Here is a 17,817-nt window from a genome sequence, read left to right as displayed (position 1 = left end):
TTCACTTGAAGTGTGGGATATAGCCATGGTCCTCTTAAACATGTACCGGTACTTGTTAGCGGCATCCTCAATTAATGTTAAATGGGTAACCCCATTGCTATTTCAACGCATGAAAGCAGTGACCCCCTCAATTTTTATTTTAAAAATCGTTAGACGCGATTATCCTGAGGACAAGTCGAGACAAGCGCGTCCGTGAAATACGGTAATAGTTTTAAGTGTACATGTTTCACAAAATTGTTATTTTAAGTTTCACTAACATGTATAGTGTCCATATTTAAAATAAATTTCATACTTTTTCATTTCTTATATGTAAAGTGTACATTTATTTTCTAATCATTTTTTAGGTCACCTGAGTGACCTTTTGCAATTGGCCATAGTAAAACTGTATTCAATCTTTTAAAATCATCTTCTTGCTTTTGTGTGCATTATGATGAATATAATAAAAGACTGGCCATTAAAGATCTGCAGGTATCCTATAACTAAAATGTTGGCACCTTGAGCTAAGGGATAGATAAACTGAGATTCCTCCGACTTTTGAACCCCAACCCCCTTTTATGAATGAATATTTTTTTCAAAAATCAAGCCATAAATGCATGGTAACAGAGGAGTCTCTGATTATGGTTTGTACTTCAAAATGAAGCTTGCTTAAACTGCAAACGTGAGAATCTCTGACATGTCAGTCTGAGGGATATGGGACACAGGTGACCGTCAACGCCTGAGGGCCTCTTGTTTATTAACATGTATTGTGTGCATACATTGTATATATCACAATTTTTTTTTACCATTTATAAGAGTTTCAAGATTTTAGTAATACATGTACGCTAGTATGCTTCTCAATACATATCTTGAAACTTATGATTTTTATATGTCAAAATAAGCAAATAAGCAGATTAGCATTTTGGCCTTTGTGATTTTTATTGTCAATTTATGTTGGAGAGGGGGAAAGTACTTTTTTAGGGTGGAGGTAATTTTTTTTGGGGGGGGGGGGGAGAGGTTTGATCCGCACCTGTGACCAGATGTCAAACATGTCAAAAATGACATTAAAGTTTATTCGGCTTTGCATCGGTTTCCGGCTAGTAGATTTTATCTGTTTGCCATTTAACAGTAAATATCGCAATCTGACCTTTTTCTGTATATTTCTCAAAACTTCACCGATAGCTGTGACACATGACACTGGACCTAAAGAGATCTGGGATGATTTTATGAATGGACTCTCGTATTTACGCGAGCCAGCTGTCTTTTCTCACAAGCTATTAGCGGTATTGAATATCCGAGATTTCAAGTGTGATAAAAGATAAAGTCCTACATATGTATGAGTTATATCACTGAATGCGATTTCTAGCTGTCAATGTTAAAATCTATAGAGGGCGCGTCGATACCTGTTAATACATGTGTCTATATTACAATGGGTAATCACCACTCCTCGAAAAAGAGGTGGAGAAGTATACACCTGTATACACGTGCGCATATTGTCATGTTAGAAAATTAATTTACCGGATGGAAGTAAATACAAAAAGTCAATTTCAGTCAATTTCAAAATTTAAACTGATCTTGGATCCTTTCCTCTATCAAACGAAATCCTACCTCATGCTCTTGGAACCACTGGGAAAAACGAAATTCTACCTCAGGACTTGACCGGAACCACCGGAAAAAACAAAATTCTACCTCAGGACTTGACCGGAACCACTGGGAAAAACGAAATCCTACTTCAGGATTTGGCCGGAACCACCGGGGAAAACGAAATTCTACCTTAAGACTTGGCCGGAACCACTTGGAAAATTAATAGCTCAGTGATTCCTATTCAGAAGGGTTTGCGGTCTATATGTGTAATAAGTAGTCCTAAACCCATATAATATAATAGAGTTTAAAATTTGTTTCCTCTTATAGCATAGTACTACGGAACATAGATATCTCTTACAGGTGGACACATGTATTGGGACTCAGTTTCAAAGAAAAACAAAAGACAATCAAAACTGATTCCAAGGGTTAAATTGGAAAGATCTGCTCAAACAAGGAAGGGGTTAAAGTTCATGGTCTTGTTATCAATTTTCCATATTTATCGATAATTTTTGTTGTTGAAAATACGAATTATGGTGGAAGTGGTATCTACTCTATTTTTAAAGGAGGCTATATAATTATTCAAAATGCAGAACTTGATATTGAATCTATTCTTGCCCACTTTCACAATGATATGATTAAACCTGTTTTCATTCAAAAGATAATAAAAACCGTCAAGGTGTGTCCCTAAATATATGGAAAGTCTTCTGTCTTGACTCATCCGATCATTGAGCAATTTTCATTCAACAGGTGGACCGTGGGAAAAGGCATACGTCACAACAGCTGGCGAGCGGAAAGGCGCGAAGCTTGCTGCTCTTCAAATTGTATTCAGGTATCGAAGTCAATGAATTACATTTTCACGCTCTCTTCCTATGCATTTCATTTCTTTCTGTTGGGTAAGCCATGTGAACACACAATGGTCATTCAGAACTCTGTTCGTGTGCACCTTGTGTAATGCATTAATTAGCTGATAAGAACCTTTTTCTCCATTCATTTTTATTTTATCTAATATTTGCCGGTTAAATCACCGGAAATACCCAGAAACAAGCCAACAAATTCACGTATGATTTCTGAAAAAAGGTCAAGAATGTCACCTAAATCTTCATTCTCTTTATTGCCGCTATAGCAAAAATAATCTAACTCTACTTAATTGTATTTGATTCATGTAAAATGTTGAAAAAGATAATATCCCATTCAATATGCATAAATTAGCAGTCACTATGTTAATAATATGGTTAATAATGGTTTTCTCCTACGTGTGACACTACATAATTTTTCTTCCTGTGAAAAATACATTTTTCTGTGTATCAGCCTAACATGTATCATTTCCTGCAATATCATTACCTATATATGATACATGATATGTATGCTGCGATGGAGCCCTGATAACGACTGATTTGCACATGCCATGTCGAAGAGTAAATGAAAAAAGATCCTTCGACCTACACCTTCCTGTGAAATCCGAGCAACCAAAATGAATGTACTAATTGTGTTTGGTTTCCTGTTTTTGTTTTCTCGCTCTCTACGACAGTGTTAGCTATTTCAACGGATGTGTCATTATTTCAATCTCATTTCAGGTAATAAACTTGTTAAAAAAACTTACAAGGCAAGAAGTCGTCGATACAATTAGTCATATTCAAAATGATTTTAATTAATTGCGGATTGGGAAATACTGCGCATCTGTTTCTCCTGCGGCTTTCATGGCGGTTTCTGAACAACTTTCCCAGAATGTGATGTGTTTGATGTCAAAATGTTAATGGTATTAAAAATAAAGTGATGTGGGACACGTTTTCTAACATTATATTTTTCTGCTTCATATACGGGCGCCTTTTCAATGAGAATTTCGACACGTGGTCATTTTCCCCCCGCATTCCCAGAATTCTACGCGCCTCATCCCTGTCGTCTGCCATGATGGAAGAAACCAATAAAAATCAAGTTATTTGGTCACGTGTGCTTACTTAAAGTTTTTATTAAAAAAACTACTAAAAGGGACAGTTCAAAACAAAAACCGAGAGGGCATCTACATCTTTGTTCAAAAGCCCTTATTTAAAATCTTTGAGGCAAAATGAAATGTTGTATTGAAAATCTTGGATGGCATGAAATATCAAAGAGACAGTTTTCACCAGCTTGTAGTTCATGTGTCATGTGCACGTGGACGCACGCGCCGAAAGAGCGCTTTTCATGTTACCTTGTGTTTAGCATATGACGAGATTTAAAAAGTCACAGGGTATAAAATTCATAGCAGATTTATTTTTATTCATTATTTTTTTATTGGTATGTTCTAAAGTATATACCATGTGATTGGGTTTTTTTTCTACATGTAGAAAAACAATTCTCAGATGAAAAAAAAACCACAAATGCTTTTTACTGAATGAAACAGGTCAACTGAACGTTAATTGAAATGTCTTGAAAAGTGCCTAATTGGCAGAGCTACATCATTTAGATAGATACATCATATTTAGCTTTGATTCACCGTGCAGTACTAAATATAGGCATGTAACTCTTATAAATGTACAGGCATGAATGTAAAAGAAAACAAGAAGAAAACTATACATCTATATTTCGTAAAACCCAATGATTGATTAGTATCTCCGAACGACTAAAAAGAGTTATTCTCTAAATGTTAGTACAATAATGAAATTATTTTTGATAGATGCGGTAAGGAAGCTTTTCAACGCAACAAAAATGTATTTGATGATTGTTTCAACCCGCAACCAAATCGACTGTATTCTTTTAAAAAACATGTCAATTAAATCTTTTGCCATGATATCAGTTTTTAAAACATTAGTCTTATTGTTTCTAGTATATGAAAAATTCGTTTGAATAGCATTTTAATTTTATCAGCATGTGCATATATTCGGTAAGTCGCGGTCCACTAGTGCAAAGGTTCAAGAATCTGAAGTTTCACTGGTCTGATGATTCACTATAGTCTGATGGTTCTCTAGTCCGAAGGTTTACTAGTAGTCCGAAGGTGCATTGGTCCGAATAATCACTAGTCCAAAATACAACAGTCCGACGGTTGAAAGTTTTCAACTGTGCAATTGATCTTCCCGGTACAAGTTCCCGTAAAATAGTACCACTACATAGAAAACATTCATAGGAAATCTCCTTCCAGTATCCATAATCCCGCCTCTCGTGGCCCTTTCTCTATCCACCAATGCTCATCCCACTTCCAAAAATTGGAGCAAAAGTTTTAGAAGAAAAATTATATGGATTTTTTTTACAATGATACAAAATTATGTCTTTTTTTAACATTTCACGTTTAATATGAAACTTTAGTTGTCCTCAGTCAAACTAAAAAAGTAAACCACCGGACAGAGAATAAAACTACGAAAGCTAGTTTTTCCACTCACAGTTGCTAAGCTTTGGCGATTCAGCTACGCTATCGCCAGCCATGAGACTGCGTTTGCAAAAGATTAACCATTACAGAACTGAAAATTCAATATTTCGTAGGTAGATAATACTAACATGGACTTTTTAAACTCTCTCGTGAAAAATATTTCATATTCATCAATAAAACACTTCATGTATATCTTTTATTTATTATCCTTATATTGAAACAGATTCATAAAATTTAACGCTTTGCTCCTGAAGCAAAGTTCTATAAGCGATAAATTGCATTGATAAACTACAATGAACATGTAAGGTAACGATCATTTTTAACAATTTATTCGGACAAATAAACTTAATTTGGACTTGTGAAACTTCGGCCTAGTGAACTTAAGGGCTATAGTGAACCTTTAGACTTGTGAACCTTCTAACTGGCAAACCCATGGACTTGAGAGTCTTCTAACTGGCAAACCAATGGACTTGTGTATCTACGGACTAGTGAATCTACGGACTTGTGAACTTCTAACTGGCAAACCCATGGACTTGAGAGTCTTCTAACTGGCAAACCAATGGACTTGTGAATCTACGGACTAGTGAACCTTCGGACTTGTTGGTGGACCTCAAGGTGGACGATCAGTAGCTGCATTCCAGTGCAAGAGAAAGGAAAGAGAAGAATTATAGGGTGTCTGGTGCGGAATGTTTGGAATTTCTGTACCTTCCTTTTTAATTTCTTCCAAATTTCAATTGTCCTTTCTTTACTTGTCCAACTCACAAGACGGATACAGTTTAATGTTACAGAAGAAGTAAAGAACTTACTGTGGGGGTCACTTTTGAAATAAAAACCGATAATTATTGAAATAATTTTGTCAATATTTGTCATTCAAACCCAAAGAGAGGCCGATACCTGTTTACGATCGTGCAACAGCTGAAGGTTTTTAAAAACGTTGACAACCCGCCTTGTCTCTGCCAAGCGTGGGAAGGTAAATCTCAGGTATGCTAGTCATTTGCAGGTTGTCGCTTCGTCACTCTCGGAGGCCAACATCTGTCGTTTACCTGTACATTCACTATAGCGTCGTGGAGATCCCCAAAATCTGATTTTCCCAGGGTATCTCTCGCGCTCCGGCAGTTGACCTCGATGACCCTTTGGGTCAATTATCAATTTGATTCGGTCGCATTTTTGTTATCGAAATACCTATTTTGAATTGAAAAATCGCATGCATACATCATGTGTCGTGGGTTTTCCAATTACATAATATTTTCTGTAGTTTTATTATGAATGATTTTGAGTTTAAAAATCAGAAGGTTATTTCTTTGCGTGTATTATTTTCAAAATAAGTTTTTGTGTATATATCTAAATAAAAAATGAAATATAAAATCTGCGAAAGTCGTATAAAATGAATTCCTAGAAAGGTTATTATGTAGACTATAATTTGATGTTATGGACCAAATTTTTGCAGCAATTTATACTTCTAACAACCACAATTTTCAGAATTTAAATACCATTATTTTTGTTAATTATCATTTCTGTTTTATCTTAATTTTTGCGGGTTTATGCCATGATGTTTTTAAGTAATAAAACTAATTTCCTCCAATTAAAAGAGCAATATGGGGCCTTTTCTGTCTTTGTTTTCTCGTCAGTTCTGACAAGATGCCAAAGGTTGACATTTAACCGTTCCAATGTCTCGGTACACTTTATGACTACTGCAATTTTATTCCGCTTCTTGTTTGATTTTGGTTCCATTTAAACCCGCATCTATCTCGCAGACTCCCAGAAAAGATCCTGCTGGTGGCAAGATTCGCTCGTGCACGGCGCACGCTTCGCGTCCTTCTCTGCAGATCGAACAAAAAAACCGCGTCTCGTAAAAAATGAAAATGATGACAAGATGTCAAACGAGGCGCGTGTAGCACCGCTAACTACATGTTCTTACGCCTCACAACTTAACGCGATAGCATCTCGGAAGAATGCAATGTGTGACAATCAAATTCAATAATTGTCGGTATGTTGACAGGCGTTCACAGATATTGTCAAGATAATATTAATAGTTTTTTTTAACTTTACCTGTATCAATCAGCTTGATGGTTTTGATCATTTAATCGGGGGGGGGGGGGGGGGGGGGGGGGGTGTGGATGGTTCAAGTGCATATTGGTCTCTTATCAAAGCGATTGCCAACATGAACTCGATTATTGTATGTATTAGAACTAACAATGGAAAATTAATCTCAAATTTGATGGTAATTTAATGGTCTTAATTTGAAATTCAATAAAAAAAAGTAGACTGCACAAACCGGGTTCTATTATAATGAATAGTTAACATGTACATGTACAATGTCCTCTCCTATCTTCATTGTTGGGGTGGCACATCTTTCAACAATCAACTTAAAATTTTTGCTATTTAACTGATCATTTACTTTTATGATAATGAGTTTACGTACTAAGGCATGATATAAATATTTGATATAGGTTTAAACGTCGCTTACCTTAATATTGTGTTGCTTTGTTTCTATATATCTATGTGATGTCACGCACGCCATTATTTTTTTTAATAAGTGCCATACACATCAGTAACTAGAAATTTGCACTTTTGCCATGATCAATTTGGTATTTGTATACATACAGAAATTTTCAGATTTCCTCCGAGTCGATGTTATACCTCAGGATTTGGCAATAATCAGTATATATACCAAACATTTTTTTTAGATGCATAGGGCCACACCAATTTGATTTCTTGGTCTTCAGATTCTAGCCAAAAAAATATTGTGGCAAGCGGGCGATTTTTAAATTCTAAAGTTAAAAAACTGAAATTTGAAAATTTTGGGGCAACATAAAAAATAGAGGCGGGCGATAACATTTTATTTAAAAATGTCATTTTCCCCTTTGAAATACATGTAAAAGCAGGAAAAAGTGACTGTATTCGCCATTATATCAGACACCTCCTGATCGCTTTTTTTATCCACACATACAGGCATTATTTATTTGTAAACCTTCCTGGCAATCTAGGGGGAAATTTTTGGTATGATCAATTTTGAATGGCCTAAGGTGCACAAAATACGTTTTTTAACCACTGAGAAGTTTTTCTTTACAATTTTTTGTCTTTATGTTATTGTTGGCGCATTTGGGCAGCAGCAGCAGTTATGTTATAGTAGCGTGGGTGAAGTGGAAAGAGTGATTTAATTGACCTGATCATTTGTTCTGTTAATCTTTTAAACTTTCTATTTAGCTTTCACTTTAGAACTATTTTAACAAGACCTTGGACTTTAGGTAGGATGTAACTATCTCTTTCTTGCATCAAAACAGGTTTAAAATGACTCTGGTTTCAAGTGAAATATAAAAGCCAGATAAATCTTGTTGATTTCAAAGAGCCATGGCTGATTGGCCAGCAATGAAATAGACAGACCTACGTCACATTAATGTTTGACAAAAGTCCAAGTCATTGTTAAAATGGTTCTATAATCGTATGTTCAATGGAGAAACTCATCAATTTCGTTATCATATTCAAATGTCAGCGACCGTCAGGAACGGCCTTCAATAAAAATATCTTTTTCCACTTTTTAAGAATTGAACCTAGAATTATGTTTTTAATAAATTTGCTCGACAATCCTATTTAAAAACATTTCAGTAACTGATCAAATAATGTTTGATAAAATGTCGTGCTACATTTTTTTATTTGTTCAATATGTTTTTACATTTATACAGGTCCATAGTTCAGTGCATGTAGTAGGAACATGCAGAGACTAATACTGATCAACGAATCAAGAAAGTTGAAACTAGAGGATTATGCATGTTAATAAGCAATTGCTGTTTTCTAAGCCATTTACCAGTATTGTTGATCTATAACACAATGAAATATGCTAAATCATATCAGATTGTAAGAATGAAAGAAATGTCAATCTTGCAGAAAATACAATTTTCGTTTTTTAAAAAAATGTAAAATTTTTGTTTTTTCAAAAATGTTAACAGTTACATACAAAACCATAACAGTACATATGTATATTATAATTCATTAAAGTATTTCCCGTATGCTCGGGAACAACTATCCCCAACTTATTATTCTAATTAAGACCTTGACAGTAGGGCTGAATTTTGTGTCACACTCGTTTCCTAATATACTAGTACCCAGAAGATCTGAGCAATGCGTGTGATGGTAGCTCGTGCATTTTTTTGTTTTTGTTTTTTTTGAAGGGGGGGGGGGTGTTTGTTTGGTGTTTTTTGGGGGATTTTTTTTTGGGGGGGGGGGGATTGCTATTCTTCGTCTGTATTCCTCGTTTAACTTTTGGCATATCTATTTCATATATCATATATATTTGCGAGTGGTGTTGTCCTTGACAAAGGTTTAGATTCTGTAAAATCTAAACAAAATGTGTACATGGAGTTTAAAATTTTGATGAAGTTTTATATATTACAGTAAAGGTAAAATAAATACAGGCGTCAGTACTGTCTTTTTGACAGATGGCAGTTATTACTTGTGGTTGTTTGCAGTACTGTATAGATCAACACCATGAACAAATATGCTTCCAGGTTTTTGGTTCCAATCCCCTGAACCCTCTATAAAGTTACAAAATGGGCATAAAATGTCCCTAGAACAAAACAAAACCCTAGCCTCTCTCAGATCACCCACCCCCTTTGGAATAATGAATAATTCCTGCCCCGAACCAGACATATGTTCGTCGGGTTCCAATCGTTTCTTGCTATGTTATGTCGTGATATTTTAAAACTAATGGAAATTATTTTTATAATATCAATAAAAACTGCGAATTCCTTGATAAACATAATTTTTTTTTAAATTAGATATACATGTATATATAGATGACTGTGAAAGCTATCTAAAAATTCGATAAACCTACATATCGAACATATATATCTAGGCATGTCTTGTATTTGACAAAAATCTGAACATTTTTTTTCAAAAGTATTGGGTATTATTGAAAAATAATGGTTAATTAAATTAAACCTGTTATATACATTCCCCCTTTTTTTAGTATGTGTCATTTCTTATTCTAAAATTTTCCTCCCAACATTGCACGCATATGTAGGATAATCTCCAACAAAGAATGCACACTATACAAGAAGTCGCATTGCGGTTTTTTTCCTCGTCAATATGAAGTATAGTTTTACTACATATATGTATCTGAGCGTGTGAAAAAAAATCACATGAAATCTGCTTCCACAAATTAACGACACCGTTAGGGAAAAAATTAATGACACCCTTTCATGTACACGTGCAAACTACACTGCACGCTTTTCGAGATCTGTCTAATGAATGGAGCAGTCTCCATGCGCTGGCATTGTGTCACGCGAGTGAAAAAGAACCCCATTTCCGATCCAGTCGTCAATTAGATGTCCCTTTTGTTATATTGGTGGGCTGCAGCCGATTCCAGAGTTCGATCCCGTGGGAATTCAGTGGGGAGATATTGGAAATCGGTGTATTTATATTGGAATCTATGACCAGAAAGGATTTAAGCTTTTCGTGATAAATACTTTGTTTTAAAAAATAAACCTCCATCATCATTTCGCGTAATGCCATCATCCGGGAAGTCCAATTAGAAGAAATCATTTTACTAAATATTTGGTTTTTCTACATTTGTATACTGTTTTGCTCCAAGGCAGCGCGTGCTTCTTAAAATAAGTAAAATGGCATCAATGGGAATTCCAAAGGGACGTCTCTAACCTTGAAGAAACATGCACGATTTCTTTTATTTCTACATATTTTTTGCTTCATCCTACCAATTGCCTTCTGGGAGGAAATATTACGGCATTAAACGGGAAATCCAAAAGAAAGAACATCCTAAATTAAAATGAGAAACTCATTTCTTTCTTCCTCAATTATGGGAAGAAGTCATGATTTGAAGGCATAAATCGGGAAGTATTTTACTTTGAAAAAATTGCAGGTTGATACTACAGCTCTGTTATCATTTAAAGCACCAATGACATGTTGCAAATCCAGTTGGGGACTATCCCTTTTATATCTGAAACATGTTCCGAAAATGAAAACTCTTCGATCTTTATCGCGTGTCATTTATTCAAATAGTAATCATACCCCTAAACCCGCTCTTGCTTATACAAAAAGACAAGTTTTTTTATAGCAATTAAAGGTCTTTGCATTCTTGTTGGAACTGCCTTTTCTTTGAAGGATTTCATATCTGTGTAATTTGTATACAACAGGTCGTGTTTCGGGGTAACGGATTTAAAACCCCCTTTCCACGATTCTTTTAACGCCATTGTACCTCTACCGGGTTCCTTTATAATAAAACTGGCGGGAAACTTTTCAGGTGTGAATTAGATTAACCGCACACATGGACGGTGTTTGTTTTGGGGCAGACTAAGGGTTGTCAAAAAGTTGGACTCGAGGCAGGAAGGATACATTGGGGAGATTAACTCTAATAAGATTTCTACTCCAAATTGTCACTGGTCTGTTTGTTTTCCTGAGCAAACACAGGCATTGAAGTGATAGTCTCCTCACAAGTCCACAGATTAAGTGACGATTGCAATCCTGTTGGGAGTCGGGGCGACACTTGGTAATTAGACAGTATAGCAAACACTACTCACATCACGAGGGTACTAAAAAGTCTGCAAATTTGTGTGAATTTTGAAAAAGCCAGAAGTTTTTTAACAATTGCGAAGCAACGTATTTTTGACAATTAAAAAAAATCCATATTAGCTGATATAAAGACCTCTTCTATATGTACAGTCTATAAATATTAAATTGTATCATTGTATTTTGCAGTCATATCTGACAAAAAAATATCTTTAAAATATAAGAAACTTGTAGGTAAATTCTTTTATTTTATATTGAAATATCTTTTAATTTTAATTTACAAATGTAAGAGAAAAAATCCTTAAGTAGTTTCAAAATACAAATATACCCACTGTCTTTCAGTTAATTAAACTATTGTCATCAAAAAATGTAAAAGAACTGCGCATTTTAGAATGCATTGCTCCTCAGAAAATTTCATGCATAAACTTCCTTTTATTTTCAAGTGACCCGTTTAAATTTATATCAATATACATATCAATGTTTTGGATATGACTATGAGATGTATAGCTGTTGAGCTTCAACAATGAATAATACAATACAACCTGAGGACATCATTTTTTTTTAGTCTATATTCATTATTGGTGAAAATGAAATAATTAGATGAATACATGTATTTCAATTTTTGATATAGGTTTTGATAAAAAGTTTTGGATCATTGGTTGTAATCTCAATGGCATGTCTTTAAACAATATATGACGGTAAAAAAAATTCCTTTTGAATATAATCAAGCCTTTTTCCTTTCAGTGGCTAGTGTTGTAAGTGCCAGAAGGATTTGTTTCTGTCATATATTAATCTTTTAATTTCCAGGGCCTATAGGTTTACTTGTAAATAGAAAATCTACAACATGACAAAGTTGTAATAATTTGAATTAAGTTTGTAGTTAAACACGTACTCACAAAGTTAATTGAAAACCTCGTAAAACTACACATACTGTTATTATACCCATCCAACGAATTCAAAATTTACAGCTTGAGAATTTTAATATCAAAATTGTTGTTTTAACATCCACCCAGAAGATTTAAAATCTACACCAGCAACATGATTTTCCTGATCATGACATACAGGTATTAATACTTTGATATTAAAATTCATTTGATTGACCCCTATAGTTATGTTTTTCATGGATTTGTATGTTATAATTCCAACAAAATAACGAACGTGTTAATTATTCTCTTTATATACAAACTGTTAGATTCTCCCAGCGAGTTCCTCTGTCTTAGCCGATATTAGATTTATCAAAACAATTTAGTTATGCTGATAAAATATGCAAACATACATGCGTATTTGAAAATTATAATTGTTGAAAAATAAAAGCTTAGAATATGGGTTTGTTAAACTGTTGGTTTTTCTTTTGTAACTACACCTTGTAATGTCTGAGAAACTAGCAAAGCAACATACATAATACTAATATATGTCTTTATATTAATAAAATCACATTTATTCTATACATTACTTGTTTCACTATTTAGTATAGCGGTAAATAGCCAGGAAAAACTCTTTCGGTATGCTAGGCATAGGGATTGCGCCGACAAAGAATCACACACTAGTGAAATCCATTAAAGCCTCATCAATATTTTATCTAGCATCTATTTGACAAATGTAAGCTCAACACCTTAAGGTGTAAACTTGCGGTTTGAAAATCGCCGACTAATTGAAAATCTGCTAATCGATTAGATAAGACGATTTTTGTAGTCGGATGGTTACGATAAGATAGACCAGTGTTTTCCTTTGTATGTATTGCCGGGTGGCCTTTTGATGTTGGGGGAAATATTACGTAATCTTTAATTCTTAAGCAAACAGGTATTACTGTTACAAGAGCTGGAAAATTAGCGGAATATCATCACAGCTTTTAATTCTTGAGTTGGTTTGTGGGGAGTTGCGGAAGAATTGGGAGGGCTTTGATGGATGGAGGATTTTCCCGAATTATATTTTACACTTCACTTTAATCAACGATATGTTTATTGCCTGCATATAAAAAGATTTCTCACATTTTACTTTCACATCGAGCATTAATAAAAATAATTTGATTTTTCAGATGAGCATGGATACTAGCATTTTTTGTGTGACTTGAAAAAGTACATTTTATTTAACATTATTTGCTTTTAAATAATCTGTTTTATTTGAACATCGGAAAATCATTTATCAAATATTTTGTCCTTTTAAACCTCTTAAAAGCATCGTTAAATTTATCTGTGAGTAAACATACTTTTCATTCAGTTTACAGGTAAATTATCGTTTCCTCGTCTTTTCCCACGGTATCAGACCTTCTGTTACAAATAGGAACTATTTTCAACATCTGCTCAAAAATTCTTCTGTTGAAATATTAAATAAAGTAGAAGAATACTTTTATAAATATTCATATTTATCTTATTTCAATTTTGATATGACTTTTTGTAATTAAGAGACAACATCACATCCAGATTGCTGGAGTAATACGCGTGTCAATTTAGGACTATTTTGTTTCGCGGATGAGTGGGAGTGGCTTCTATTACTACTCGATGGCTATATATAAACGGTGCTATTTTAGCGGTTTAATCAAAACGTGTTTACCTTTAGTGGAGTAATAGAATACTAGAGCATTTGGAATATCAATATTTTATCGTAAGTGCTTTTATGATGTGCATGTCATTTTTGGATATGTATAAGCATATATATTTGGAAAGAAAACAGTATCGTATGTGTAAGTATTTGTTGTCAATAATTCTGTATTTATCTTCCAGATGGTACAGTATGTAAAACGTCAGACAAGTGCCCAGATGGTTGCAAAGCAGCATCTTAAACTTCACTTACGACGAATCAGAAATAGAGAATATTCCAGACTTAGAGATATGGTGCCATCTATTGCCAAAAAGGACAAAATATCGAAGGTAAATTATGATAATGACTTTTGGGGGGTTCATTTTCCACATTAAGAAAATTTTGGGTTTTTTTATTTGAATAGACAATATGCTCTATAGTTAGGTAACTTTCCACACCTTGAATTTTACGGGAAACTTGACATGTCTATTTAGGCGTAATTCGCTTTGACATTATTTTAACCTAAGGGCCCAAATAGGGTATTAAACACTAACTATTTACATTTACTTTATCTATTGGCTTTATCAAATGGTACCCCGCAGTGTTAAACCGTTAGTTCTTAACCCAGCGTGAAATTGAATTGCCGTTGTTTTCACTCCCGTGTTAAATACTTGAGTACAAAACAGCTGTTTTAAAAAAGAGGGGAAAAATTCAATCCGCACTGACACATTACAAGAGATATTTGCATTCATAATTGGACCTGTCACGGACTAACGTTATGGCATGGAAATCGTACAAGCTGTTATGACACGACTTCAAGCATACTCATTGAACAATATTGGACCTGCCAAACAAGGCTGACCAATCGATGAGCCGTTATCGTCGATAGATATGACACTAATTACCAATGGTCCTTTCACTCGTTTCACCACGCTTCACATCTGCCTTTATCCTAGCAGATTTTTTTCTCCCCCTTCTCTGACCACGTGTGTCACAGCAGACCATGTGTTTCCTTTCATTTGACAATTTGTGTATCTAAACATCTGTTCCGTGTCTAAAGTTTGATATCGCGACCACATGCATCAGAAGAACAATGACTATAGCCAACGCAGCGGACGTTTGGTGCCAAGTTTTTGTTAAATTAAAATATTCAAATCGCTTTAAAACTCGGGTGTACTTTTAAAGAAAAACAGAAGATATTAAAATTCTTTACTAACATGCCCATTCTTATCAATCAACCTTGCTCTGGAATTAGAAAGACGACCTGTAAAATGTTAAAATATTGAACAGCTGTTTTATGATAGATCATTATTTCTAAGACGCGTATGTAGGTACGTAAGGTGATATGGTCGGTGGGCATGTATTTACCTGTGAAAACAAAATTGTTGACACAGGTGGAATGACTCATGTCAGAAACCGGGAAAAGAAAAATAACACATTATCCACCATAAAAAATGTAATCCCTTTAATGCAAATGGTATAAGAAGAAATGAAAGGTGCTTATCGATAGAAGTGTGGATTTTCAAAGTGATATTACAAATTGTGATTGCTTTAAGGGGTGACTTTAATGGCTGTCTTAATCTGGAGATGAAAAAAAAGAATACAGCGAGTTTCATGTGGACTCATTGAAAATGTATAAATAGAAAAAAGCTTCAGATAGTTTGCACATGACTCAGATATAGCTGAAAAGTAATTCAGGTACATACCCTGTACCCCAGATTAACAGGTTGATGAAATAGCGGTCTTTTCATCTTTTGAAGGCTTAGAAAATTCAAATCGGTTAAATGAAAATGATTCAATCCGTCATTCAAAATTTTTGAAAGACAACATTAATCTTTTCCAATTTTTGAAAAAAAAAAATGTTTTTGAATTAGAAATCCAATGCTTCTGTCGAGGCGAACGTCCTCATAATGGTTACAGAGCTTTGTTTGTTCTTGCATTGTATTTATGAGTTTTGGTGTTGTATTTCAGGTGACAGTCATAGAGGAAGCTGTGAAATACATCGATGAATTACACAGGGCCCTGTTTGAGCGGCTACAATCTAAAGGTAATATACCCAGAAACCAAAACCCTTTGTACCATGATAAAATTGACAATGAGCGAAACTCAACACAGAACATCATCTCAATATAACGGAACTATGACGCAGCAATTGTCTCACTCAGTATGCATTTCATAGAGTATCAAATTGCTCTAATTTAGTTATGAATGAAAAGATTGCATGACTGTATTCTCTTTCAATCACGAATGATGAGGTTGGGTTTTATTTTCAACTTTACACAAATGATGGATAATGAAAAGTACATTTTAGAATTTATCAAAAGAAAGAAAGGAAATGACTACGACGGATGATAAAACGTGACGTAATTGTGACGTCTTCTCTTTTTTTTCCAGCAGCAGCAGCAGCCGACAGCAAATTGGTTTCAGACGAACATGTAAAAGATTTCATCCACACTTTGATTCCGGTGGACTTGTTTTCCAAGACGAACTCTGCGAATCTCACCTTTGAGAAGTCCCAACGCCATCCCTCTTACATAATGCCAAAGAAACAAAAAGGTCTTGGAAAACCGCACTAATCCCGCGGCTGTCCAATATGTACTGTGATATTAACACACCTCTGCCCCAAATGACTGTGATATATATTGTTTATATGAAACTTTATTATCCAATTTTCTATTGGATGTATGCCTTGTGACACTACGACTTTCTTCACCTAAATGCAAAGTGCATCCTGTACCCGCAAGTTCTTCCATTCAGAATAAATCGTCGCCAGTTCTATCCTCATAAGGTAATTAACAGTACCAAACATTGCCGGTTATATGGACTAGTACCTTGTCATACCTGTAAATCATACCTGTTTTTTTGTGTTGACACGATTTTTGTAGTCATAAATCTTGAATTTTATGTATTTTGCAGATGTGGATGAAGCAGACGACTAATTTGACAACGCGTCTAGTTCAGTGCTAAAGCTCCCGAGGACTGAACGGAAGACAGCAAATGCACTCTAAATGTCCATTTATAAAATGCATTCCGGCAGTGTACGTGATCCATTCCAAAAACTAGTCTTTTTAATGCATTCAAGTATACCATTTGATGTAATAAAAACGATTGAAAATTTAATATTGTTTTATTTATCATTATTTTTTTCACATTGATTTGTGGCTTGGGATTAAATATGATTTACAAGTTTAGTTTTTGACAAATGATACATTGCACAAATGATACATGGATTTGTGATACTAAATTATGCGCTTTGGAGTAAGCGCGTGTAACAACCACATTGAAGTAGGATTTAAAAGAAATTGAGACAAAAAATTATTTTGCGAAAGGTCACCCTGTGGTTGGAGTTTCAAAAGACCTCAACTTGAAGACTGGCCTGAAATGAACAAAACGGGTGTAAACTCTGCCCAAGTAACCAAGGGTAATATAACGTTACATATATATGAAGAAAAAAACCAGAACTTGATTTCTTTCCTTTGACGTTCACCTATGGATCTGGTACAGTTCAACGGGATGTTATAGCACTTCAAAGTTCATAGTTCGAATTTCAAAACCGATCTGAGATGCCATAAGCTACACTCTATAGTAATACCACATCATGCACACTTTTTCAGTGGAGCGCAACCAAATGTCCGACGCATATTTTCAAACACAGAAAAGGATTTTTAAAAAATATACACGCAATAAATAAAATCCTACAACACAATTTGATATACTTTTTTTAGCCCACCTGAGCTTGAAAGCTCAAATGAGCTTTTCTATCACATTTTGTCTGTTGTCCGTCTGTCTGTAAACTTTCACATCTTCAACATCTCGAGAACCACTGGGCCAATTTTAACCAAACTTGGCACAAAGCATCCTTAGGCTAAGGAGATTCAAAG

At 34.6% G+C, this 17,817-nt stretch overlaps 1 protein-coding gene across 3 annotated transcripts; it reads left to right on the top strand.

Annotated features, from left to right (window-relative positions):
• The first annotated feature begins 13,885 nt into the window (after positions 1 to 13,885).
• Positions 13,886 to 17,056, top strand: LOC105324288 (uncharacterized). 3 transcript variants are annotated; one of them, XM_034475556.2, is made up of 5 exons: positions 13,886 to 14,020; positions 14,140 to 14,286; positions 15,908 to 15,983; positions 16,334 to 16,724; positions 16,853 to 17,056. In XM_034475556.2, the coding sequence occupies exons 2-4, from the start codon at positions 14,140 to 14,142 to the stop codon at positions 16,510 to 16,512; spliced, it is 402 nt and encodes a 133-aa protein (XP_034331447.1). In that variant the 5' UTR covers positions 13,886 to 14,020; the 3' UTR covers positions 16,513 to 16,724; positions 16,853 to 17,056. The 3 variants fall into 3 exon arrangements, with proteins under 3 accessions (XP_034331447.1, XP_034331437.1, XP_034331443.1); XM_034475546.2 differs by having other exon boundaries at positions 16,328 to 16,724; XM_034475552.2 differs by having other exon boundaries at positions 13,887 to 14,020; positions 16,331 to 16,724.
• The last annotated feature ends 761 nt before the right edge of the window (positions 17,057 to 17,817 follow it).

The sequence above is a fragment of the Magallana gigas genome, chromosome 5 (genome assembly GCF_963853765.1).
Source record: "Magallana gigas chromosome 5, xbMagGiga1.1, whole genome shotgun sequence".
NCBI classification, from domain to species: Eukaryota; Metazoa; Mollusca; class Bivalvia; order Ostreida; family Ostreidae; genus Magallana; species Magallana gigas.
This window is presented reverse-complemented; position numbering and strand designations above follow the sequence as displayed.

Coding starts and splice junctions, on each gene's coding strand:
- LOC105324288 (XM_034475546.2), top strand. CDS start 14,140: ATGGTACAGTATGTAAAACGTCAGACAAGTGCCCAGATGGTTGCAAAG. Junction 14,287..15,907: donor AAAAGGACAAAATATCGAAG/GTAAATTATGAT, acceptor GTTGTATTTCAG/GTGACAGTCATAGAGGAAGC. Junction 15,984..16,327: donor TGAGCGGCTACAATCTAAAG/GTAATATACCCA, acceptor CTCTTTTTTTTC/CAGCAGCAGCAGCAGCCGAC.